General features: G+C 39.8%; 2 protein-coding genes across 3 annotated transcripts in view; both read left to right on the top strand.

Annotated features, from left to right (window-relative positions):
* LOC131889889 (uncharacterized) overlaps positions 1–4983 on the top strand; it is a 25013-nt gene extending 20030 nt beyond the window's left edge. For both annotated transcript variants that reach the window (XM_059239109.1, XM_059239108.1), the window contains one exon: positions 2879–4983. In XM_059239109.1, coding sequence (XP_059095092.1) covers positions 2879–4318 — 1440 coding nt within the window. In that variant the 3' untranslated portion in view covers positions 4319–4983. The remainder of the gene's footprint in view (positions 1–2878) is intronic.
* Positions 4984–12363: 7380 nt separating this feature from the next.
* Positions 12364–23216, top strand: LOC131891157 (fibroblast growth factor receptor-like). The gene is made up of 5 exons (XM_059240680.1): positions 12364–13099; positions 13622–14067; positions 21334–21595; positions 21662–21824; positions 22391–23216. The coding sequence occupies exons 1-5, from the start codon at positions 12512–12514 to the stop codon at positions 22909–22911; spliced, it is 1980 nt and encodes a 659-aa protein (XP_059096663.1). The 5' UTR covers positions 12364–12511; the 3' UTR covers positions 22912–23216.
* Positions 23217–24479: the final 1263 nt, after the last annotated feature.

Raw genomic sequence — 24479 nt, 5'->3', positions numbered from 1 at the left:
GAAACAAGAATGGACGGGGGGAGAATCGATGCCCTCATTTCTGTCTGATAAAAATGAGATGAAATTTTCATCACCCTTTGAGGCCAAAACGTCTCGCCAGAAAGGAAGAACAATTGCAGTCATAGAGTATTAGATCCTAGATTTTTATTTTTGGAATAATGTTTGGTGTAAAGGGGAGGAGCTCTTGAAGAAGTTAAAACATAGGAAATGGGGCGCAACTATTTGTGACCCAGTAGTATCGCACAAATAATATGGCCTCATTAATGTGGCATTCGCCCGCACCTGATACATTTCCTTCATTTTTAGGCGCAAAGTTGTCCCCCAATGCTTCATATGCTTTATAATCAAAAGTAACGCCATGTAAGTGATATAGCGAAAAATACCCCGACATCGAGAATAAGGCATACTTCAAATTTGTTAAAGAACATCGCACGCTTAGCAAATTATATGGCGCCACATGCCTTTGCCGAATCCTCACACCACAGTATTGAAGTAAACAAAATGGGTATTACAATTTTCTACGCCAAAAAAACGCTCACCAGTGGCGAAGACATAAAAAATAATAATTATGGTCCAATTTCTTACCTCATCTTATAACTCACTCAGGGAATTTCACCAACTTCAAAACGTCTATTAGTAGATATGAGCCAGGCTTCAATGGGCTCGAAAACCAAAGACACATAGGGTCCAAAGAGCAAACTATGTACTTTTGTAGAAAAGAATTCAAAATGATTTATGCCGTATTATTACCAATGTTTGGCTTCATTTGGGCACAATCGACAAGAGCAGATTAAAAAATACGGTTTAACTCCACAATATAGTGACCAAATATGAAGGAGTGCCCTTTTTGTTTGTACTTGTGTGGTTTGTCTATGATTTTGGTTCCTAAAATCAACAGCTCGAGGAGAACCCTCAATCGCGTCATTTAATATCAAAACAAGACTCTCGAGTCCACTGACTTTTCGGGATCTTTCCTTTTACGGAATACAGCTTTTTGTCCGCGTCATTCTTCATTTTGGTATGGAGGAAAGAACCCCACAAAGAGCACACTATCCCTGGAGAGATCACATACCTGTCAACCTGATATTCCGTTGGCGGTTGGGAATAATACAATCTTGGAAGTCTTACAGTAGAGTCCTTTGAGAGCTATTCCGTTTCAAAATATGTTATGAGGATCGAAGAATGTGCTTCCTCTTATTTCACAAGCCTTATGTCCTTGATCCATTGCTAGGAAGCAGATCAAATAGTGGGTCAGGATGGTCCTTTGAATTAGCCTGAAGGGAGATCCTGATTTCCACTTCTCTAGCTTCATTAAAAAGCTCCTTTGTGAACACAAATTTAATCAATTTTCAAGCCCCATGCTTCCCCCTCCTTTTTGCCTTTTAGCTGATGCCATTGGTAGACAACTCGAGACAAAAAAGTTCACTTAGTCATGTCGAAATGCGCTTTCATAAAAAAGTTTATAGAATCTTTGAACAAAGATTCTCTGGATCGTCGTAACGCGAAAAGTCATTCCAAGGATATCCCCTTAGCTCAGCACTTCCCCTCAAGCGTTTTAAACATCGTCGACCATATTGAGGGAGAGTGCCTTCGCGAGTCCGTTCCCTCGTCAAGTCTGCTTAGATCTCTTTGATTTTCAATGAAAAAGGGAACTTGGCTGATTGAGATCGAAAAAGGCTGTTGATGAATGGACATCTTGCTGTCGCTCGTCTCCATCCCATGAACCGTAAAATCGAATGGAGACCCTCTTGTAGAAAAGTACGAGCATGATAAACGACCCTAAGAAGGGCGTAGCCTTCCAGACTCATGAGGACAATTTTCAATACACACAAGTATGATTAGAATCAATTTTCGACAATTACATGTTACCCAATGATGCCGACGAATATGTAACAAAATGATAGGCGTTTTTTGTGATACACGTAGTCACAAAATCTCTTTGAGGTTTGCTTCCATCAATTTTGCCACAAATGAGGTAAAAAATGACAACTTAGAAAGCCGCCTACACACAGTGAATGAATGCACCCAGGATACGTCGAAACATAATTTTCAAAAAGGCAGAAATGTGAAAGTAAGAACTAGGGTTAGTGGTTGTTGTGAAAATGGGATATGAATTAATATGCGCAATACATATCCAACTAAGAAAGATTTAACATTAATCCAAAAGTTCTTGCTAAAGCCGATTTCTCCTTAAGATCTTTCCCAGATATTGACAACTCTCTTACCTAACAAAATAATTCAATCATGGTATTAGCTACTAGACAACTCAATTTCTTAATCAATCTAAAGGTTAATTAAGGGTCCTACATTACACTACATTACGCATGAAGAAATGTTTTAAAATACCTGATAGTATCAGAAACTAGAATCAAACGTACCCCAAATTAATGAACTCGCTTAATACTACCGAGCTTACTGAAAACTGGAAGTACCTCAAAATCTGGCGATATTTCTACGGTCCAAACATTTTCTTCTCGAGTCTGAAATGCTGCATCGTCAGAGATCGTTTTGGATCGTGGAGCAAAAGTTGAATCTATAGAAGAAAAATAGAAAAATAAATAGTTTTGAAATGTACGGCGATCCACGCAAGGCTCATGTCCTTGTCGGTAACTTTTTTTGTAGGGGGGGGAGGGCGTTTACGCATTTTAATGAACCACTTGATTTCCCCTACCTCTTGTTTTAAAATTCTCTCTTGGTTTCTCGATGAAGGTTCCTGGGGCTCGTGAGGCCATCTTGGCAGGGACTTGGTCTTTCCTAATTCATGTGTTCCCCCGATGCCAAGGTCCCAGGAGAGGAGCAACCTTTGGTCACGTTTCTCCCATTTTCTCGTCATTATCGTTCCTCAGCCATTAAGGCGTTCTTCTTGTTCTTCTTACAGTTCTTCGAGATGGAGACCTACGTCTGGCCGTATACTAATGAGACCTCGGTCCGTCAAACCGACCTCCGAACCCATGAGCTCTATGTGTCTCTTTACACATTCTGGAGCAAGATCATATTCATGGAGGTCATCCCGTACGTGACCATCATCATCCTCAACGCCTTCATTGTGGTTAAGATCGTTAAAAGCTCCCGATTCCGGCGGAATTTTGTTAATCAAAATCAGCAGCAACAACAACAGTATGACCATGTGCCCACTTCGGGGGTTCTTCCCAGAAATGGTAGCCACACTTATTCGGACAATCTCTCAGCTCATGGTCCGTCGTCGCAATCGCGAGCACGTCTCCACTTCGGAGGGTCCAATGAGTCCAAGAAAGGGTCTAGGAAAGGGTCCAACTCGGTGGAACTGGCCGAGAATAAGAAACGCGTCTCAAGCTTGAGGAAATCCAGACTGACATCCTATGATGAAAGTCAATTTAATACTCACCCACGCCCACGCCTGGCGTCTGGTTCGCCTACTAACTCGATTGAGCGCGAGAACAGTTCAGCTGGTGTGAACAGCTACTCGCGCTCAAATTCTCGTCACCCATCAATCATTGCTCGTCTCCAATCCAGCACCAGTACGGGCAGCCTAATGTCGGCCGAAACCCGTCGGCAGAACTTCATTAAAAACCGATTCGACACGAATGGCACCAGTTCGTCCATTTCAATTCCGCATGCACCCATCGGAGGGATGAGACCACGTTGTCATTCCAGTACCGACACCCACTCGGTGGTCACCAACGGGTCCACCGTGGTATCTCACGCCCATTCTCAGCATAATCACCCGCACCATGCGAACCTGACCAAGAAGCACGAGGTGAGTCTGGCGATCACACTGGTCGGAATCTCGTTGCTCTTCATCATCTGCCAGTCTGTTAAGATCATCACGGATGTTTACGAGCTCTTCTGCGAGAAGATCCAATCAGGGGACGTGGTCATGTGTAAGAGCACCCGGTTCATTGATGTGGCAGTCAGCTTTGCCAACTTGTCCACTTGCATTAATTCTGCGGCCAATTTCCTCGTCTACATGCTCAGGGGCAAGAAGTTCCGCGATCTCTTCCTGGAGACCTACTGCTGCAAAGCCCCGGCCTATGGGCGGCGGGGCAGTCGGGCAGCCAATAGCCGATCTGTGATCTTCTCCATTAAAAACAAGTTCGACACCCACCATCCGAGTATGGCTATCGATGCGCCAAGCTTTTATTTGGCGTCGCCCACGCAATCCATTACAATGTTAACGTCGGTCAACCTCACAGGCCACGGAGGCTCGCCCACAACGACCTTGGAGGGTAGCCATGATGCCAAGACTTCTGGCAACAAGTCGAGTCGACCGCAAATCGACAACGAAAGTGGCCAGACCAAACGGTTGTTCAAGAACCACTCATCGGTCGTGGAGGTTTAACAACGTTCGCTGTCATGTCTTGGTTTTTTCTTGTTATATGTTAACAAGAATTTGTTATATGTTCTTATATTTTTCGTGAATAATTTATAGGATCGTCAATTGCATGGGTCAGAGTATTTGTGGGAACAAGCTGGATTCAACTCGTCTGGCAAGCTTTGGGTTCCCAATGACGAGCAAGATCGAAAGGGTCAGAAATGAGATCAAAAATCAAATTGAATAGGTCTTATTCTATTATGATTTTTGAATCATGAACATTAGACCCTCAATTACAAGCGGGGCGACGTAATGCAACAAGTGCTAGGAAACGTCAAAAGGCAGGGCTGTGTTTGGATGCTCGAGCATTAAGCATTGCATTTTTTAGCTACGTGAATTGGGCCAGAAGAGCTGTAATGTAAAATATTTTGACGGTCTTGAAATGAGGCCTATCGAGATTAAGTTCAATCCGAACGCAGATCCAACAACCATTCTCTTTATTTGCCAAAAGGGGGTCAAATTACTGGAAATATTGCATTGAGTATTTCAAAATGGTCCAATTTTAACATAGGAGGAGAATAGTAATGGTTGGATTTGAAAATAAGTGATATGATAATGATTGTATATTGGTGGACATTTTTATTTTTCTTGAAGTATGTTTGAAATATACGGCATTTGTCTACTACAACGTTTGAATCATTGGTGTTTGCTTTTTGCCGAGACAAAATAGGTATGATAAAACGCTTTTGCATTGCTGAACTTTGAATGTGGTGTCGCGTTTTTGATTGTTGGTAAAAATGCTGTCATCAAAATAAACAATGGTTTGCTTATGTACAAAAAAAATCTTTGAAGCACCTTGTATGCCCAGGGTAGTTCTATCGTGAGGCGAGTTTTTTAAACTCTCGTAACTCAGAGTTAAGGTTTGGACGTTGCCCAGAATGAGCATCCGCCAAGCTCTTCCCCGTGCATTTTCCTACCGGTTAACGTCCAAGCACCTAACTCCGAGGTAAGAGCTTTAAAAATAGGCCCCGGAAGAGACAGGTTTGAGTTGAGGTTTGGTAGATTCCCCGGCCCTTAAAATTCGACAAAAACATTACATTGACGGAACATGATATCTGTAAGAAGGAACATTTTTCGTAGCTAAGCGAAAAGATAATGCATTCTCACACTTGAATTTGAAATATTTGTCAAAATTTAAGGGCCAGGAAATCTATCAAAACTCAACTCAAACTTATCTCTCGAGCGGGACGTTTTTTAAAGCTCTTACCTCGGAGTTAGGCGCTTGGACGTTAACCGATAGGAAAATGCACAAGGGAAAGAGGTTGGCGGATGCTCATTCTAGGCAACGTCCAGTTAAGAGTTAAGAGAGTTTAAAAACCTCGCCTTCCGTTTCATGTTTTCATAACAAGGACCAAAGTGACGCTTTAGAACCCATTGATGCTTTGACGTTCCATTCACGAAGAATGCTCATAGGTGTACGGTTTGGGTTGAGTTAAGCAAAATATCTATTTTTATCCACCCTAAAATTATTCCAAAAGCATGAATTAAAGAAATTAATTTTGTTGTAAGTTAGAAATACTTCGTACCTGAAATGCTTACAATCATACAATATGGTAGCCCTGAAATCTCCAAAAGTCCCAAACCCAGTCATAACAACATTCGAAAAAAAAAAAAAACAATCATTACTAACTCCAAGATGATAATTTCCTATTTAAGATCAAAACGTTATGAATGGTGCAGGCTCCTAAAAACAAAAGTTTCTTGTTATTGTTTCTCCTCAGTGATGAAACTTCTCACTGAAGCGTTTCCTTTAATGAATTGAGAACACTAAAATTTGCAAAAATCACAAAGCAGTGCATCACGGAAGAAAATGAAAGGGCTTCAACTCCAACCCAACTTGATGGCAATGCATTTGGCCATAAACCACTGGACCATGGCCATGGAGTGATCTATGGCTTGGCCAACCAAGGTTGCGTGAATACTCAGTTGCTAATACCGTTAAGAATCTTGTGAAGTCTCGATTAAAACCAGGATCCTTAGGTTCAAACTTGAACCACTGAAGTATGGGCTGTAACGCTTGGGTCGAGAATTGGCATTTTGGAATCGAATAAAAGCATAGTGTTCTGTTTAATATGAGGCTGATCCCAAGTCACCACAATTACAATCCAACATTTTAGCTCAATCGAACGAACCTCTTGTGGCAATTGATTGTGGCTAAATCGTTCATTCTGAGCCCTTTTATGTGCTGTTTTTCGAGTGGGGGCTAAATTTGGATCCAGTCGTTTGATTGAGCTGAAATTTGAGATACACAATTGCAGCAACCTGGGACCATTCTCACTTGAAGGAAAAGGAAACGAGGTTAATCGTTTTCAAATTGTTAATTGAGCATCCCGTTCATACTCTAGTGGTTCATGATTTAATCAACCAAAGCGCTCTCCTTACAATGGCCAGAGCAAGAAATTAATATCCAAACAACCCACAGTAGTGTGTTCAATTACCTTGAATTTTTACGTCTATTTTTGTACCAATCGACAAACTTAGAGAAACATTACGCATTGTTAAAACATCGAAAATCTGTATTCGTTCTTTTGGAACCATGATCTTGCATACCTTCTCATAAAAAGAAGACTCGAAAAAATAAAGAGGTAACCCTCCCTACGGCTTTTCACCCATGTATCCGTCGAGTACCAAGGTAGAGCTTTGTTAATAAGTCTTCCGTTCCTTTCAAACACATTGTTGATTTACTCGAAAAAATGATGAACAGAGACTGATGATCGATTTTAAGGAGCTTGAAGCCGAAAAGTCGAAATACCCTTCTATGGCGAGGTTTGATGATGCTCTTATGCAAAAATTACATCTACCTATTAATCATTCAGTCACACGCCCTGTTTTGTGTTTGGGTTGGAACATGTGTTCCAACTTTTTAAGCTTCCACTCATTTTGAGTGAATAAGCTCACGTATTTTCATCTCCATTGTAGCTAGCTGAAGTAACAAGCGTAAACAAGATTGCCTAGAGTAGAATTTTTCAAGGAAAAGGATCACCCAAAATGTAAAACAAAAAGTGCACAAAATGAATAACAAGAAGTAAAGAAAGAACAATATATCAGAACCTTAAACCATCCAATACATATCCCTTTCTCAACAACGCACAATTCACAGGAAAGGCTGGACTTTCTTCAATGGACGGACAAACAAAGGAAAAATTCATGGCTCTGAAATGCTATATTTGATTTCAAAAGTTTCATTACTAACAAAGATCGATTTCTCAGCAAATCTAGAGTCATCATTAAACTGAGTGTTGATCACTGGCATAGGTTTAAAAAGATTTGTTTTAAAAAGCCCCATTTTTTTACCAAAAACAATTTTATTTCAACCCTTAGTCTGAAACCCCTTCCTGACATTTCAAATTTGACAAGAAAGGGAGCTTGACGGGCTTNAAAAGATTTGTTTTAAAAAAGCCCCATTTTTTTTACCAAAAACAATTTTATATCAACCCTTAGTCTGAAACCCCTTCCTGACATTTCAAATTTGACAAGAAAGGGAGCTTGACGGGCTCAACCCTGCCAATTGATGAAACACAAGGCGATGAACAGTAACGCTCGTGTGTCTGGAACCCACGTCATTTCCTTCATTCATTTTTGGACGCGGGAGATTTGGCAGGTTTTGCCACTTGGCTGAGCAATTAACCAGAAGAACTGAAAGGTACCCAAACCTATCTTGAATTATTGCACTGTTTAAGAGAGAGTGTTGCTTTCAGAAATAACATTTTACATATACTTGAAGGATACTACTCGTTGTTATGCATGTAAAATTGCTTGTGGTAATTTTGTTACTTGTTTGGATTTTTCAAAACACTGAAGCATTAAAATATGTAGAACCAGAGAGTGAAACGATCATTTGCATCTGTGAACTAGCTAGCTCTCTCATGAATCATGTTAATAGCGCATTAATAATCATGATCATAACCTCTTTTTTGAAGTGTTTTGATCCAACTTGTTGTTGGAAGACCGTGATAGAAAAGCGACACAACTACATTTACTGGATTTGCTATACTAACACAATTTTCATGATGTGAGACATCCTACATAGTCAGTGGTGCAGTACATCTGTCAAAAACCATTTAAAACCTGAGCTTCTTGTCCAATCCCAATGTGTGAACTCTTTTTGGAAATGATGACTGACTCGCAGTTGAGCTTTGTTTGGAACCTTTGGTCATTTCCTCGACAATCAACGGCCCAACAAATCAATAGAAATTGTATCCGTAATAATTATAATTATGGGATATAATTGTATCCCAATCCGAGACAATATTTCCAATCTGAATTCAAAATTTTTCGCTCAATCCGAATCCAAAAGCTTTGCCAGATCCGAACAAATCCGAATCTGAGCACTTTTTCTCAATCCGAATCCGAATTCGAAATATTTTTTTGTTTAATCCGATTATAATCCCAAGAAATTGCTTAACCAAGTCCATATCAGATTCAGCTTATTTTTTTAGAAAATCTGAAAATTTTCTATCATATAAACGTTATGGAATGACGAGAATGATTAGAAGAGATGGCCATAATATGCATTAAAACCTCTGTTTTATGTCAATAAACATGCCAAAAAACTGATCAAAACATGCAATTGAATATGCATTTAGTATCCAAAAATTTGCAATCTGGATGTGAAAAGCTGGTTCTGAGTAACGCCTGATCTCCGAGGTAGGAACGTTTAAAAACAGGCCTCTGAGGCGAGTTTGTCAAACCCTCTTAGTTCTGAGTAGACGTTGCCCAGAATGAGCAACTGATCGCCTCTTTGGCCAGTGCATTTTCATACCAATTAACGTCCAAGCCCAACACTGTGAGGTAAGAGCTTTAAAAATAGGCCTCTGGTCTCTAACGTGAGCCTCAGTCATGGAGAGGCATTTGCAGGAAAGTAGATCCTTGACAGATGAGAAGCAGTGCTCAACGTCAACCGAAGTGATTGGTGCACAGGAGGAATTTCTGGGGTCTGATGGTAGCTTGACCCTCTCCTTTCTGTCTACAGGCTCACTGGACAGAAGCTTGGCGATGTTGGAGACTATTAAAAATCCAGACTTAAAAAAAGAACTTCTTTCGTGAAAGGCTCAATTTTACAATCCCCCCCCGGGTCACCAGAAAGTGCAAAATATGCAAAAACATGCAACAAACATCAAAATTTGCACAGAAACCCCAAATATGCAAAAATATGCAACGCTGCATATTTGCCCAGTTCCAAGTTGATAATACACTCTTATGATATGGTTTCCGGACTGACATGACCAAGAGTCGCAATAAATGGTTAATACACTACACTTAAATTTGTTTACGCCAAAAGCCCAAAATATGGATAAGAAATAGCAGGAAAGCACGAAACATGCAGTAAAACGCATAATTGGGCCGTCTCTATTGAATATTAATCAAAGGTTGTCAAGAACAAGTGAGAACGCAAAAATATGCAAGTAATTCCAGGTATGCAACTATTGAGATATCAAAGAGTACGTTTATTCAAGATGGAGTCGGGAAGAAAAGTAGTAGAACGAGTGTCGGAAAAAGGGAACTACAAATACCAGTATTGGCATAGAGAGAGTGAGTGAGTTAATAGATAAGAGAAAGGATAGATGGCGTTATATGAAGACTTATCAGCAACAAAAATGTTATTGAAAGGTTAGATACATTGTCACAACCTTTTATTTTATTCTCAGAGGGACCCTGAATGCATTCAAAGCTTTCCTATTCCTTTCCTTTAATCCCGGCGTAACAACATCATTACCTGAGGCGAGTTTTTTTAAACGCTGTAAATCTGATTTAAGGCTTGGACGTTATCCAGAATGAGCATTCGATCACCACTTTGGCGAGCCTATTTTCATACCAGCTAACGTTCAAGCCCCTAGCTTCAAGGTACGAGATTTAGTAAAAGACCCCCTGGAAAGGTTGTTCATCTTTAACTGGATTCATTCAATGATAATATTTTCTACATTGATTAGCATTTTTCCTTTCTGTTTCATTTTTTTTTTAAATCTTTTTGGAAAAATGATCATCTATTTTACTTGCATAAACTAAAACCTGGTATAAAAACTGACTGATCTCACCAAATGAAAGTTTTGATAATTAGTTTTAGAATGAAATCGTTTCTAACTTTGTTTCTTTTCAGTAACGCATCTTCTAAATCTGGTGATTTAGTTTCATAAACCTGCATTTAGAGTTGCCCCAAGTCAAAAAAATAACTTTCCTGTTGCAGTGACCTCATTTTTTTCCATTAGCATAACTTATCATTTCGTCGTCTGTTTCAATTGTAGACCGATTGAATATTATTGTTATCAGATTAGTGCAAATATTGTCAATTAATGGGCTTGATATGCTGAAGTATTCTATTAATTGGTTGGGAACTAATGCATAAACTTAACATATCCAACTGTTAACGAATCCATTTGAGTATTAGTAATAATCAAATGATAATAATTCATTACACATAAATATTGCGATATGGGTTTGTTTGTGGGAAGGTTATTTCCCATCTCATTGTTTACTTCTCACTCCGCAACCACCTGGGATTTTTTCTTTATGGCTTATCTGACTTCAAGAGTCTCCTCGCTCCTTGGGAGCACGATCAGGGCAACCAAACCATGGTGAAAGGGCATCCTTGGCTCATGGCCGATTAACTACATGTAGGTCTCATTGGATTCGTCGTAGTAGTAGATCATACCGAAGTAAATGAGAGTGATATGGCCTTCAAGTATGATCTAAGCTAGGTCTAACGCTACGCATACATTGACATGTACCAAGAAGCCTTGATAAACTAGAGGCATATTCAAGGGTCGTTGATGAAACTCTGGCTGCTGTCCCATAACTGATCAACAAATTCAAAGTATGGTCAATCAATAAGTATCCAAAAGTTCGACTGCTGGGTTAATCCAAAAGCCAAATACTGGTTCTGATCCAATTCAACCTTGGTATTTAAAATTTAGAGTCGTTTTGTTGGCCAGATTTGAGAGAAACGCCATTGGAATACTACTTAAAAAGGCGCTTTTCATTAACATGGATAATGAAAACTGTCGACAGAAGTGTATTGAATCATCAACAAAATGAGAGCGTCTCTCCAGCATCAGTTTCTCTGAGAAAGAAAAGCGTATTCGAAGTCAGTGAGTGAAAAAGCTTGGAGTGTCCTCTGTACCTCACAGTCCGTTCTCCCGCGCTCAAGCTGTGAGTTCTTTATTCGAAGTGTTCCTTCCTATTCACGGTGTTCAAAAAGCCCTATCAAGTTTCCAGGGAAATTCCCAAACACAACTTGGCATTGTTCTATCTCAAAAAGTAATGGGGAACAACTTTGATTTTATTGCTTTATGGAATTCTAGCCCATGTAAAAACCTTACATACTTACATTTCAAAATAACTTAAAACCTTATGCAACCACATACAAAATCCTCGAAAAAGCAGATTTTTGAAAATTTATTTTAGAACCGACCCAAAGACATTTAGTTAAGCGGTCACTGAAAATTTCACAAACATCAATGAAGTCTTAAAGAAGCTATTTTTAATCAGTTTCAACAAAGTCTTCAAGAAACGACAAAATCTATAACATTGGTTGTTCTATGTATTGTCTTCAGAATTCAAGTGAATCCATAACTAAGTGTACACATGATAGTTGTGAAACACATTTTCAAAGATAACACCTTTAGTGTGTTTTAAGTGACATGATATAGCATCTTTGGCTGTTGTGAGACTATGCAAGAAAAATGAAAATAATTGTTCATTTTTGTGATAATAACAATAGACATTAATTCTTTGGGAAATTAAATTAACATATAACCGGGGCATTTTGGGGCAAAAAACGATGAGATTTGGACCACTAAATCCCATGTAAGTAAGTAGTGGTGTAATAGATAATATCATGATTTATGTTCAAGAGCAACTTAGTGTGCTCGTAAATAACATTGCGTGGGTTTTTGAAAATTTTAGCTTTTTTTATGTTTTTAGGTATGTAAGTTTTTTACATTGGCTAGAATTCCATAAAGCAAAAAAATCAAAATTGTGTTTGGGAATTTCTATCAAAACTTTAAAGGGTATTTTTACCACTGTGTATTGTCAAGTAAACTACATGTAATGCGCGTCGTTTGACATGAAATAACCCACAGAGAGTTTGATAACGAACATCTAGAGCTATTATACTAGATATGGTATTTCGGCGGCTTTAGAAGCAACGTGAATTCATTTGTTATGTCAGAAGCCATAATGTGGTTAAAAATGGTGTGGATGCTCATCTTGGTGAGAATGGCCAAATCTAAATCTTGTTCTTTGGCGACAAATCCAGTGACGGAGTCGCAAATGGTGACCTACTCAAGAGTGGTCAACACGACTATAAGCGGCACACAGCTTATCATGCATCTTACAGAGAATTCAACTTGCTCTGTGTCGTTAGTTTTGCCCAATGGAACCTCAATTGAAGTGAAACCCGGAAATATGGACCGAATAGGGTGGCAAGTCAATTCGAGAGTGCTGTATTTCTTGACTGACAAGAATGTTTTTCCTGATATTGGCGAGTATCAGTTGAAAACTCCTGGTGCCAATTACAAGTTTTATCATCTCTATAGCCCGAAGATTTCGGACACTTATGAACCAGTTGGCGTGTATCATAAGAATCATTTCACGATATCAAACATGTCCAAGAAATTTGAGACATGCTTACGTTTTTTGGACTATCGGAAAGCTATTTCAAATGAAAATCAAACTCTTTCATGCAAACATTCGGGACGAGGCCCTGGAACTTGTCTAGTTTCCTTTGCAGCGAGTGGAAAAGGATTAAAAGTAAGTTGACATTTTCATTTCAGCATTTTCACAAATCCTCAAGCAAATAACTTCGTGCGAGGCACAGAGCGACTTGTATATTTGAGGAAAGACAATCTTGTTATAGGACAAGCAGGAAACAATAATTATCAAGTAAGAGCATTTCGTCAATGAGTAACTGCATTCATTTTCTTCTTGCATTTTTCATGGGAGTAAAAAGCCCGAAAAGTAAGCATTTGACAATTATTATGGTTTTCTTTGCAAAACATTAAGAATAATTCAGACCATTACAATTTATTGATGTTTTTTACTATGACGACACAAAGAGTACTTATTAAGTCTTAAGATCATTATGTACTCTATGGACGACGCCTGAAAGCTAACAAAAACATTGCAATTACGTAGTACCTTCGTTCATTCACTTTTGTGGACAGAATCTAAAAGCCACTAACGGCATAAACAATTAAAGTGATTTCCGAGCAATAATCAATCTTTCAATGCCCAAGACTTTTGAGTCACTTTCAAGCTGTCTGTTGTTTCCAGGTTGAAATCACGAAATGGATAGAGGAGGGTCACTACACAATATCGTGTCATGGGAAACGACGGACTTTAGTGGCCAATATAACTTTTAAAGTAAGGCGCCCATCCAATGCTCTAATTATTATTATATCGGTGGTATCAAGTGTCCTCTTCATGGGCATATCACTTGTTGGCCTCTGTTGGGGTAAAAGAAAATGTATCTGGAATGAGCGAAAATACCCCAACACCCAAGAGCCTCTGGTTCCTTATTTGGAGGGCACCATCATTACCATGGACTCCATGGAGCATAATCCCAACTTTGACGAGTTGGAATATGACTGGCCCGATTGGATTTTGGCGGCTCCGGATCTGCTTCGAGTGAATATGAAATCCATTCAAAAGCAAGATGAACTGGGTCATGGACACTATGGGGTTGTTTACAATGGATCAGTCAACATACAATCTTTAAGGTGAGAGCTACCAGGTGCTATCGAAGAAAACATGTTTTGATCGGATGGATTTGGTCTGGTCTGGTTTGCCGAAGTTCCCTGATGAGTTAAAGTCAAACACCATAGACATACTCGAGGTTAGAAGGCCTAGAGAGTTCGATGCGAGCTAGCCATTCGTTTTCAGACCGAATGGGTGACAGCTGAACGGCTGATAGAGTACGGTTTCTAATTGTAAAGGCGCTGCTTTTAATTGGCTGGAGTGGAGGTGCACTGGGTGCTCTCTTCTAGTTGCCGATTCAGCTGCAGTAAAAAAACACAACAAACGCGATTTTAAATACACATGGGATCCAAAAACTACTCACGGGAGGTTGCGACTAAGGCTACCAATTGACATTTTTAGTCGCATGTGGCATCCCTGGCGGAATATCAAAAACCCGTTAATTAGTCACAAAAAGTAACCCTCATTCTTCTTCGTTCAAAACAGGGTGGCCTTTTTGGTCAAACCTATCCTTTTAATTACGTTCCATGGGAAACGGCTGGCGCTTTGACTTTCTTATCTTTCTAGCAATCCTGATTTTGAAAATTTATTTGATCCCATCACAAATTTTAACCCTATGTTTCTTCTTCGTCAAACAAATAAGCACACTAAGGTACGGTGTCGTGTAAGAGCGAGGGCGTAAGGTTGTCTAATAACGAGCATGTTTGTCGACAATATTGTGCCTTGAAGAAGGTGCAGGATTTTATTTGGCGGATTTCCTTATCGCTACTGGGAAGGGAATTCCCAACAGTTTAAGACGAAAAACTGACACATTTTATTACCTAGCTTTTCTTTAAAATATTTTTTGATCGACCAACGAATTAGAGTTGGCGGATCTGGTTAGCCCTTGAACATACGTAGGGTTTGTAAGGAATTTTAGTCAAAAACTTTTCCAAGTCTGATTGAAGTACTGCTACTGGATCAACGCCTGAATACTCCTTGCGAATATTTGAGGGCAGCAAATTGAACAATGAAGGAGCCCGAGAAAGAAGAAACGTGGACTTCATTGTTCTAACTAGCCTGGATTCTCGAAGGCTTGAAGGTGCTCTCAAAACGCACATTAAGCCTCTACGGTCACTATAATAGGGTACCCCCACGTGGTTTCGTGAACGCAAATTTTGAAATGCGACAGTACAAAATTTTACCGGGTCGCATTTCAAAATGTGCGTTCACGAAACTATCTGATACTCTCAGTAGGTGCAAGTGGTGACAAATCACATCTCAAAATATGCACTCACGAAACCATGCAGGGGTGCCCAATTGACCCTCAATTGTGGGTCGGAACCAAACTCATGGATGCTTTTGAAAACGTACAATATCAGATACCTTTCATACCTTCTCTAAATACTGTACAGTCCCAACCCTTACAGCCTCTCCCAATACGAGGGCTCTTTCATAACCTCAATGCTCCTGGTAAATCATCTTTGGACCTGCTAGAGCTTTTGCCAACCTGCTGAACTCATTGGAGCAGAAATGTTCAAGATGTGGCTGGACAATCGACTAACAGAGTTAGCATCGTGATACTATTTCTGGACTTAAATGTGCTATATACCCAACCAAATTTTGAAAAACTTTACTAATTTTCACCTGGATATGCTTGACGAACTTTCCATTATTTTTGAGGACTACACCTAAATCTTTCATGGACGACATCTGCTCGATATTTTTACCCCAATTCTCTACAAGCAGGTTGTTTAATGGCGTTGACCCAAATGTCATTGAACATAATTTCAATCCATTCAAGGCCATATTATTCTCAGCAACCAAACAATAGATTTGATCGAGGGCCTCTACCAAACTACCTGAGTTCTGATCATTTGTACTTCAAACTAATTTCGTATCACTACCAAGCCTCTGAAGTGGAGCAATGAAGATGATGAAAAGGAGAGGACCCAAAATGGAGCCCTGAGGAATACCTGACTTGACATCATGTATGTCACTAAGGGATCCCTCAACCTTAACTAATTGTTTCCTACCGCAAATGAAACTTCTTGGCCAATTGAGAACCTTGCCTTGTATCCCAATCTCATGGAGCCTGTTAACTAAAAGACCATGATCTACCTTGTCAAAGGCCTTGGCAAAGTCGAGATAAACTACATCAACTGATTCATGACTCTCTAGGCCCTCAATAACCTGCTCTATATGTTAAATCAGTTGGGTAACCGTGTTAAAATGTGCTCGGAACCCGTGCTGCTAGGAGGAAGGACTTCATTGACCTCAAGAAATTCAACAAGTTTGAACTTCAAGATTTTCTCAAAAACTCTCACAATATTCGAAGTGAGAGAGATTGCCCTATGGTTATTAGGAAGCGACTTATCTACCCCTTTGAAAATTGGAACAACGTGAGCTAGCTTCAGAGAGGAAGGAAACTTGCCCTGTCTGGTCCAAGATGCAACGCATCAAGTGCGAGAAAACAGGAGCGAGAACCAGTGAGCATCTCATCAGAAACTGAGATTTCACACCATCATGGCCAGAAGAACTCGAGAGTTTCAAGTCTCTGATGGCCTCTAAAGCATGTCGATCTGTGACTATAAGATCATCTGAACGCTCAACTTGACTAGCCTCGCCAATCTCAACTGACTCATATTTAGTGCAATGAGCTGTTGCTGTTTTCTAAATGTTTCTAAATGTTTTCTAATTTACCCTGAACTAACAGAAATTGGATTTTGTTTGGTATCCCCATCGAGTTTCCCAAGTGATATGTAATAGACAATGACCATTTTAGGACTTCTTTGGTTCAGTGTCATCATTGTGCCATAACAAAATGATAATGAATGAATTTGAATCTAGTGTGCTTTGTCTGTTGAAGACTTAGATTGAACTCTTTGTTGAAGTGAACAAAACCAACAGCTAGATCTACCTCAACTATTACCTAGAAGTAACAAGGATGAACAGAGTTGGTCTGGAAATCTTTTTTAGAGCTTCAGAGTCGTTACAGAGATCAATACAAGCAATAATTGGTTGGTAGCCTGGTAACATCGCAATTGAGCTTCGATCATAGGCCCGTGTTGAGATGCAAAAACTATGTCTTATTAATGGAAATTGTTATCATGTAAATGCTATTTGATCCAGGGACAAAGAGGTGTAAATGTGGTCAAGTGACCTCCCTACAACATGTTTTAACATTTTCAGACCAGCAGGTGTTGCTTTTAGGACCCAATTGAAATGAGCTCCCGAACCAGTTTTGTCTCCTGGTCTTTCTAAAGTTCATTAATAACCATCATCAAGATAAACAGAAATAGCGATAATCTGGTGATCTAACTCGATGTTTTTGCCCTGCTTTCTAACAGTCAGACTGAGAGTGATAAAATATGTTGATTTCCAATCCAAAGAGACAGACAAGCAAGGCAAGCAAGACCTCCAAAGCAGCCGTCATTTTGTCCGTTTTTCTCCAAACAACTGAAGAAAAAACTTGAAGCTTTGTGGGCAAATATCCCTTCAGTAATACTAATAATTGACTACCACCTTGAAGTAAATTGTATGTTGTGGGATTCTGCCTACTTTAATCCACAAATTCTTTCGGTTGTTTGATGTTTTTTGTCTTTTTCCAAATATTTGCCCGATTGGTTGCATTTCCCTTTTTTGTAATCGGCATATATTTTTGGGGAAAATCCCCATAATGAAAATGATTTGTTGATATCCTCTTCTCGTGTTACCATGACATGCTCTCCCGCAAGTTTGGACTCTTTCACGGTCTCAAAAAGGTTTATTGTACCAACATGGGTAGGTTTAAGGCCTTCCACACTTATTTTAAGGCCCTTTGGATCGCTTGTTGGTTTAGGTACGAACTTCTAGAAATATGGACTGCAAACGAACATCCCGCCAAATCGGCCTGCTCTGGGTCATAACAATTCTGAGCCATCTTTTGATGGCTCATTATTTGAAATCCCCTCCCAATAGTCCTTCAACTCTTCCGGATCTACGTCACCCCAATTTTTCTCTACGGCCTACACCTTTGGCTTCCCAACTCCGCCCAATCCGCACTCAAATCCGCCGATGCCACCTACACCAAGTTCCTCAAGCGATACCTCTGCGTGCCCCAATATGCCAACAATGCATGGACACATTTTCTATGTGAAACCGAGCCCCTCACCATCGGGCTGGCAAGGTTAGTGTCCAACAGTGTTGGGAACCTGACCTTTCCGGAGGTGATGTCCGGACACAAGTTGTCCTTCCCGGTCAAAGACTTGATAACACCTTATTGTCCTTGGCCCGACATCCCTTCGGAATATTGGCGGTCACGCACCTTTGTTCGGCTCCCGTCCAAATGCCATAGCGACGGGAGTTGACAAAGGATCTGTTCAATCTGGCCCATCCATCTACTGCAATAACCAAGATTTTCATCACTTACCTCTACCTACCTGTCTTTGTACTATCTGCAACTCACCTCTTACCTTTTTTCATGTGCATTGAACCAATTCTAGTCATACTCATTGTGATATCACTTTCTAGTCAACTATTTTATTGCCTTTACCTTCTTGACATTTTTCTTGTTTTATCATTTTGTATAATGTATATACATTCGACTTTATTTAATAGTTACTTTACGCCATGAATGACCAAGAGTCGCAATAAAGAAAAAAAAAAAAAAAAAAAAAGAAATTAAAGTAATGAGATAAGAAACGTAGATCTCTTCAATTCAAGGCAGGTCAATCCTATATCATTTACCTCTAAAGTGGCTCGTTTCAAAGCTTTATTGTCAATTATGTAGCTAACCAAGAGCAGACCGAAAATTCGAATTTTATGTAGTGTTTGCTCCATAATTTTGGACTCATCTCATGAGTTCCCTAAGTCTATTTTTGGGCCCAAATTTGGCCAAGTTCATCTAGTGAGCATGATCTTGTGGTCGTATGAGCTGCTTATTTTAAATGAAGTGAACGGTTTAGGAGATAACAAGTTTTCGCTTCCGTTCGTGGCTTAGGGATAGGAAGCCAGCAGAGCTCTGTAGAAGTTCAAGAATGTTTAACTCTAAGAAATTCGCGAAGGATTTCGTTCAATTCTCTTTGTAGTTGGTGTTGCATTCCAAATCCATCCGATGGATTAGGAATGTAAAGGCATGGCCATGAGGGGAAAATAGTCCTGAAATATTGGCTATTTAGATTCTAGGAAAAGAAACTGTAACGAGTAACGGCATTCCATTGTTTCACGAGGAATGGTTGAGTACTGAATTACTCATTTTGTCCTTAGTGATTGGAACGGGTTTCTTTTATTGAGGAATGACTAACGCCCCACGGTGGTTATACGTATTTTCTGATTAAGTGTTTGCTCAAATGCCAAGCCATCTAGACATGTTTTTCTTTGTCAAAGAGACACAAGGAACAACTTTGTGAAATACACATGCTTAAAAGTAGCTCAGATAAGTGTGTAAAATAACTTAAAGTCCATTAATGTGCATCATTGTCAAAAACGTAGTCAATCAGTATCAAGCTCTTAGTTATGTAATGACATAAAATTTCACAAACTTCTATTCAGCAGATGCTTAGTTATTACAACTTGAAAGTTGCGATTTACACCTTAAAAGATCAAAAAGTGGCCTATTTATGTTTCCAATTATTTCCAAGGCATTTTGTTGTCTTTTTCAACAATACAATAAGATATAACAGTTTTCCATTTTCTTTCAGATTTCTTTAAAAGCTAAAAGTAGCAAAAAATGTCACTTAAAACTTACAAAACATATAAATTGCCTTTCATTTTAGTTTAGGGCCAAAAGCTACACTACATTCTATCATGTTCCTAAAATATTTGAACGATACATATGATAGTTTAATTTTCAAATTTGTCACTTTTTGCAAAAAAAATAATTTCTTCGTACTAGCGATGTTTTTATTCAACGTTAATATGATTTTGTCAAAACTCAAGATCAAGCTTGATTAAAGTTGCAATTTACAAGTATGTTATCACAATTGTGAAATATTAACTTTAAGTCAGTTTTGAATTATATTGCTAAGTATTTTCGGATTTTTCTACCTGTTTGAAAAAAGTGAAATATTTTCATTTTATTTTAGGCATAGAAAAGCTTATTATTTATATTTCTCGACATTTGCTTTAAGATACAACCGGAGCAATTTGTAGTGAAATTTGATGTAAATGCAATCTATCAATGCGTGTTATCTTACCGTTTCCTCAATTGATTTGGATAAAATCGTAGTTTGAAACGCAGCTAAGGTTACTCCCAACATCTATTGATTAGGTTTTTTAAAATATTATCTCTTTGTAGGTTTTAAGTGGATTAATATACTAATTTGAGTTAAAATCCAAGATGATATTTTATAACAGTTGTTCATTTTGTTTCAATAGCAAAGAAAATCGTTAATAGAAGTCTTGGCATTTGCACAAAAACTTTATCAGTGTTGTGGGTACCACCATGGCCCTGATTGAGTGGTCATGCTTGATGTTTGGTTTTTGGCCAGGCTAACCTTTTAAATTGCAGCATTGGTTCAGGTTTAACGCTGAAAAAAATTGAGACACATCTTAGCTTATCCATCTCTTTAACATACTGAATAGAAATTTACCTTTTTCAATTTGAACAAGCTCCTTTTGCAGGAAAACAGTCTTTTTAAACGGCTAGCATGACAGTAGGTTGAAAACCTTTATTGTTAGCATCGCTCTTCAAGTTGTCGAATTTGCTTTCGTCATCCATCTCCCATACATACTTATCAGAGATTGGGAGTAATTTTAATTCAAATTACTTCATTTGAATCAATATTTCTTTTATTAGCAGCATATTTTTGGACCCTGAAATGTATGCAGTTCTAATTAATCACATTTTAGCCATGTCAATGATTCACTTTTAATAGCAAGCTCATTGTATAATTCTTTTCAAGATGAATGGGAAAGCTGCGAAATAATCTAAGAAATTGCAAAACTTGCTTTGAAAATACGAAAAAAGTTGGAAAACTACCAAAAATGTGTGAAAATGAAAAAAGGTAAAACATTTCAATATTGCACTACAGTATGTGCTCTCTCAGCACTTCCTTTTGATGAAAGCTTGAGGCTTAATGTCAAATAGAAATTTGCCCCAGATGGTTTTGCACCCACCCTATATTTTTCCCAAATTTCCCAGTAACCATGGCCGAACCCCTTTTAATTTCCCCGAAACTCCTGGGTTTTTGGTTATTTTCTGGTTAAAATTCTCGAAACAGTCTTTTGGCCCAAAAATGTCCGAAACAGTTAAGTTATCATGCTGACCGCTATTAATTCCATTTTGTGGCGTGGTATTTGCACATTATTACTGTTTCTTTTCGCTACAGCTGTCCCGTGGCCATCAAGGAGCTCAAAACAGGCTTGTCCCAAGATGAGATTTTGAACGAGGCCGAGAAATTGTGGCGGGTTCGAGACCATGGACACATTGTTGCTCTTCAGTGCGTGAGTAAAGAGTCCGTGGAAGGCGGAGCATACCGATATGCCCTCGTGATGAGCCTGGAATCCAAGATGAATCTGGCCAAATATCTCCGGACCTATGAGCATCTCCTGAACTTTCAGGAACAAAAGCTGGTCTCTTGGATGTACCAAGTAAGAAATGGACTCTCTCTTAATTGAGAACAACAGAAGAATGATTACTTTTGGTGAGAGAAATAGGTTTCAGATGGATTGGACTACCTCAGGAGACATCAAATAGTCCACTTCGATCTGGCGGCCAGAAACATCTTGCTTACTCTTAGTAGTGAAATCGCCAAAATATCCGACTTTGGTTTGGCCAAGTTCGCCCATGAGATCCCGGCTCTAAGTCAGAAAAAAACTGGTAATTGAACGACTTTTTTATACATGTGAGGATAGGTGGGCATTATTAAGCAAAACCCTAACGCCGATGGTTGTCAATCCAATATTTGATAGCTAAACTTCGTCAATCGTTGATCCGCAATTCAAGAGGTTGACTTCGTTTGTATTTCAATCCGTTAGCTTTGACCTCAAAAAACGGAATTCAATCGCCAAGCAATAATTGGTTCAGAATATAGTTATAGGCTGAAGTGAAAAAAAGACCATGACGTCATATCCAACTCAACTTGTTAGTGTATGCAACAGCGTCGTTGCATAACATCAAAACATCAAGAAGTATAGCAATACGAAAAGTTGGGAAAAGTTTAGGAGCAAAAAAAGTCATTTCCCTAAGCCAAACATATAACAAAAAACGTTTTTCGCCCTAACAACTCTAACGCTTAGCGTTTTTATGGGCTAAAACAAGTGCCCAAAGTTCATCAGTCTGTCAGCTGAAAACTGAAAATTAGACTAGTTATGATTTGACGAGCTGACGCCCACCTTTGGATATGAGTGAGGCTAAAACGTTTTGGTGCTTTTCTTTGTTTCAAGATATGATGCTCCCCGTGGACCGATTGCCATTGGAAGTGATCCATAATATATCTGAGGCCTCAGCTTCCACCGACGTCTGGTCTTTCGGGATCCTGTTGTGGGAGGTGTTTTCTTTTGGATCGCGCCCATATGATTGGGAATTCCATCACAGCTCGGCGTCATCCTCATCCTACTCCCGAGTGACTAGTGGTCTCATCAATCAATCGGAAAGCCATGCCAGGTTCAATTTCATCCAAGCGTTTTTGTCCTCGGGAAGCCGCTTATCCTCTCCGTGGGATCGGCGTTCCAACACCTTTCTTCCCAATCATCAGGATCTCTACCGAATCATGTTGGAATGCTGGCATGCCAATCCGTTGGAGAGGCCCTTCGCCGATGAGATTCGAACCCAGATCTCGGCCCATTTGGTCAAAGGGGCCAAAGCGGCTCACGAAATGAGCGTGGCCCGCGAAAAAGATGACTATATGTTGATGAAAAAACAATTGGAGAAAGAAGCTCGCAGGATCAGGAATCACACTCAATAAAACTAAGCTCTTTCAGAGAGACCTGCAGAGAGACTTGAAAAGACTTGAAAGTAACCAAAGAATCGTCATTTAGGTAGGGTCTTGTGCCTCCCTTCTTCCTTTTGTGAAGAGCCTTCTGTTCTTAGAAAAATATTTGATTTGTGGAATCTAGACAATGCTATCCTCATTGCTGGATGTCTATCTAGCCCTCCGATCTCACTGGTAAAATTACATGAATTTGTGTGATGTGTATCAACTATGCAAAAAAATAAATAGAAATTCCGAGGCTGATTTCCTCACACAACTGCGGTAACCTGCCGTACGTACTCTTGTAGTTTTAATTTCTTATAAATCATGATATTTCAATGCTGTGATAGGAAAGAAAAATGATGAGGTCTTCAAAAAGTAGTTTATATTTTGTTAAGACAATTGATTCTCTTTTTTGACATTGGTGAGATATGAAAGGACCGGTATGGGGTAGAGAAAACATAACATCATGGATTCAATGCATTGATAGGGTAAGACCTATAATAATAATAATAATAATATTTTGTGAACATGTATATCAATTAGCTTTGCACTGGTTTCATATAAAAAACTGAGCTCATTAGTTAACATCGGTAACGAATTGGAGACCTCGATCGAGATCGCGATCTCGTTTTGGATCCTCGGATTCGTCGGGATCGATGATTGCCTGAACGAGGCTCATGGCCATGGATTTGACGGTACCGCTTTGAATAGTACCCTCCGTATTCATCCCGGACCAAGCTTCCATGAGAATCAGAATAGTCAGAGCTTGGGGATCGCCGACTTGATCTCCACGCCCTGAATTCGTTGACACGGGTCGTTGATGTATTTGATCGTCGAGGAGGAGAACGGTCGGCATGTCTTTGACGACGCCTTCGACTTCTTGAGCTTTCTCTCCTATCCTCACTATCTCTACTGGAAACACTCATTGGTCTGGATCGGATCCGGTTATGGGAGGACCGACGGCCCAATTGGAACTCGGGTGATAAAGATGGACTCAGGTGCCTTTGGCGCCTGCCATCTCTCTCAAGTGTATCATCATTTGATCTTGAGAATCTAGCCTGATCTAGGGGACTTCTTGTCTCTCTAGAAGATGAGCGTGATCTATGACCTCGTTGGTAATCATCGGTATCATCCGCATCACTTAAAGTGGACATGGATTGTCTCGAAGTGGCACTTCGGTGGGCATGATCATCCTGAGCGATGTGGGACCCGGATTCACACAGATTCCAGGCAATCTCCTGCTCCGGTACAGGCGATATAGACATGTCCGATCCATCTATCGAGCCCTGATTATCGTCCACATCTTCAGTGGCAGTGTCCGGCCGTCGCCGTTGCCAGATCCTCTCATTGACGTGTGCCAGGACCGTGGACGGCCCGGAGGCGGGCGGATCGGGAGCCAGGTCCAGCTGACCTTGGCGTCGGATTTGCCAGCTGCGGAAGCGTTTCAGTTTTTCCCGGGCTGAGCGCAAGGGCGTCTGAAATTGGAGCACCACTTTCGGCCGATTTGAAGCGGTGGGCGGAGGGGTGGGGGACCGGGTCACCTCCTCCGGGGGCTGAGG

This window comes from Tigriopus californicus, chromosome 11 (assembly GCF_007210705.1).
Source record: "Tigriopus californicus strain San Diego chromosome 11, Tcal_SD_v2.1, whole genome shotgun sequence".
In the NCBI taxonomy this organism is placed as follows: domain Eukaryota; kingdom Metazoa; phylum Arthropoda; class Copepoda; order Harpacticoida; family Harpacticidae; genus Tigriopus; species Tigriopus californicus.
The sequence above is the reverse complement of the archived record's forward strand: the minus strand, read 5'-3'. Positions and strand labels throughout refer to the sequence as shown.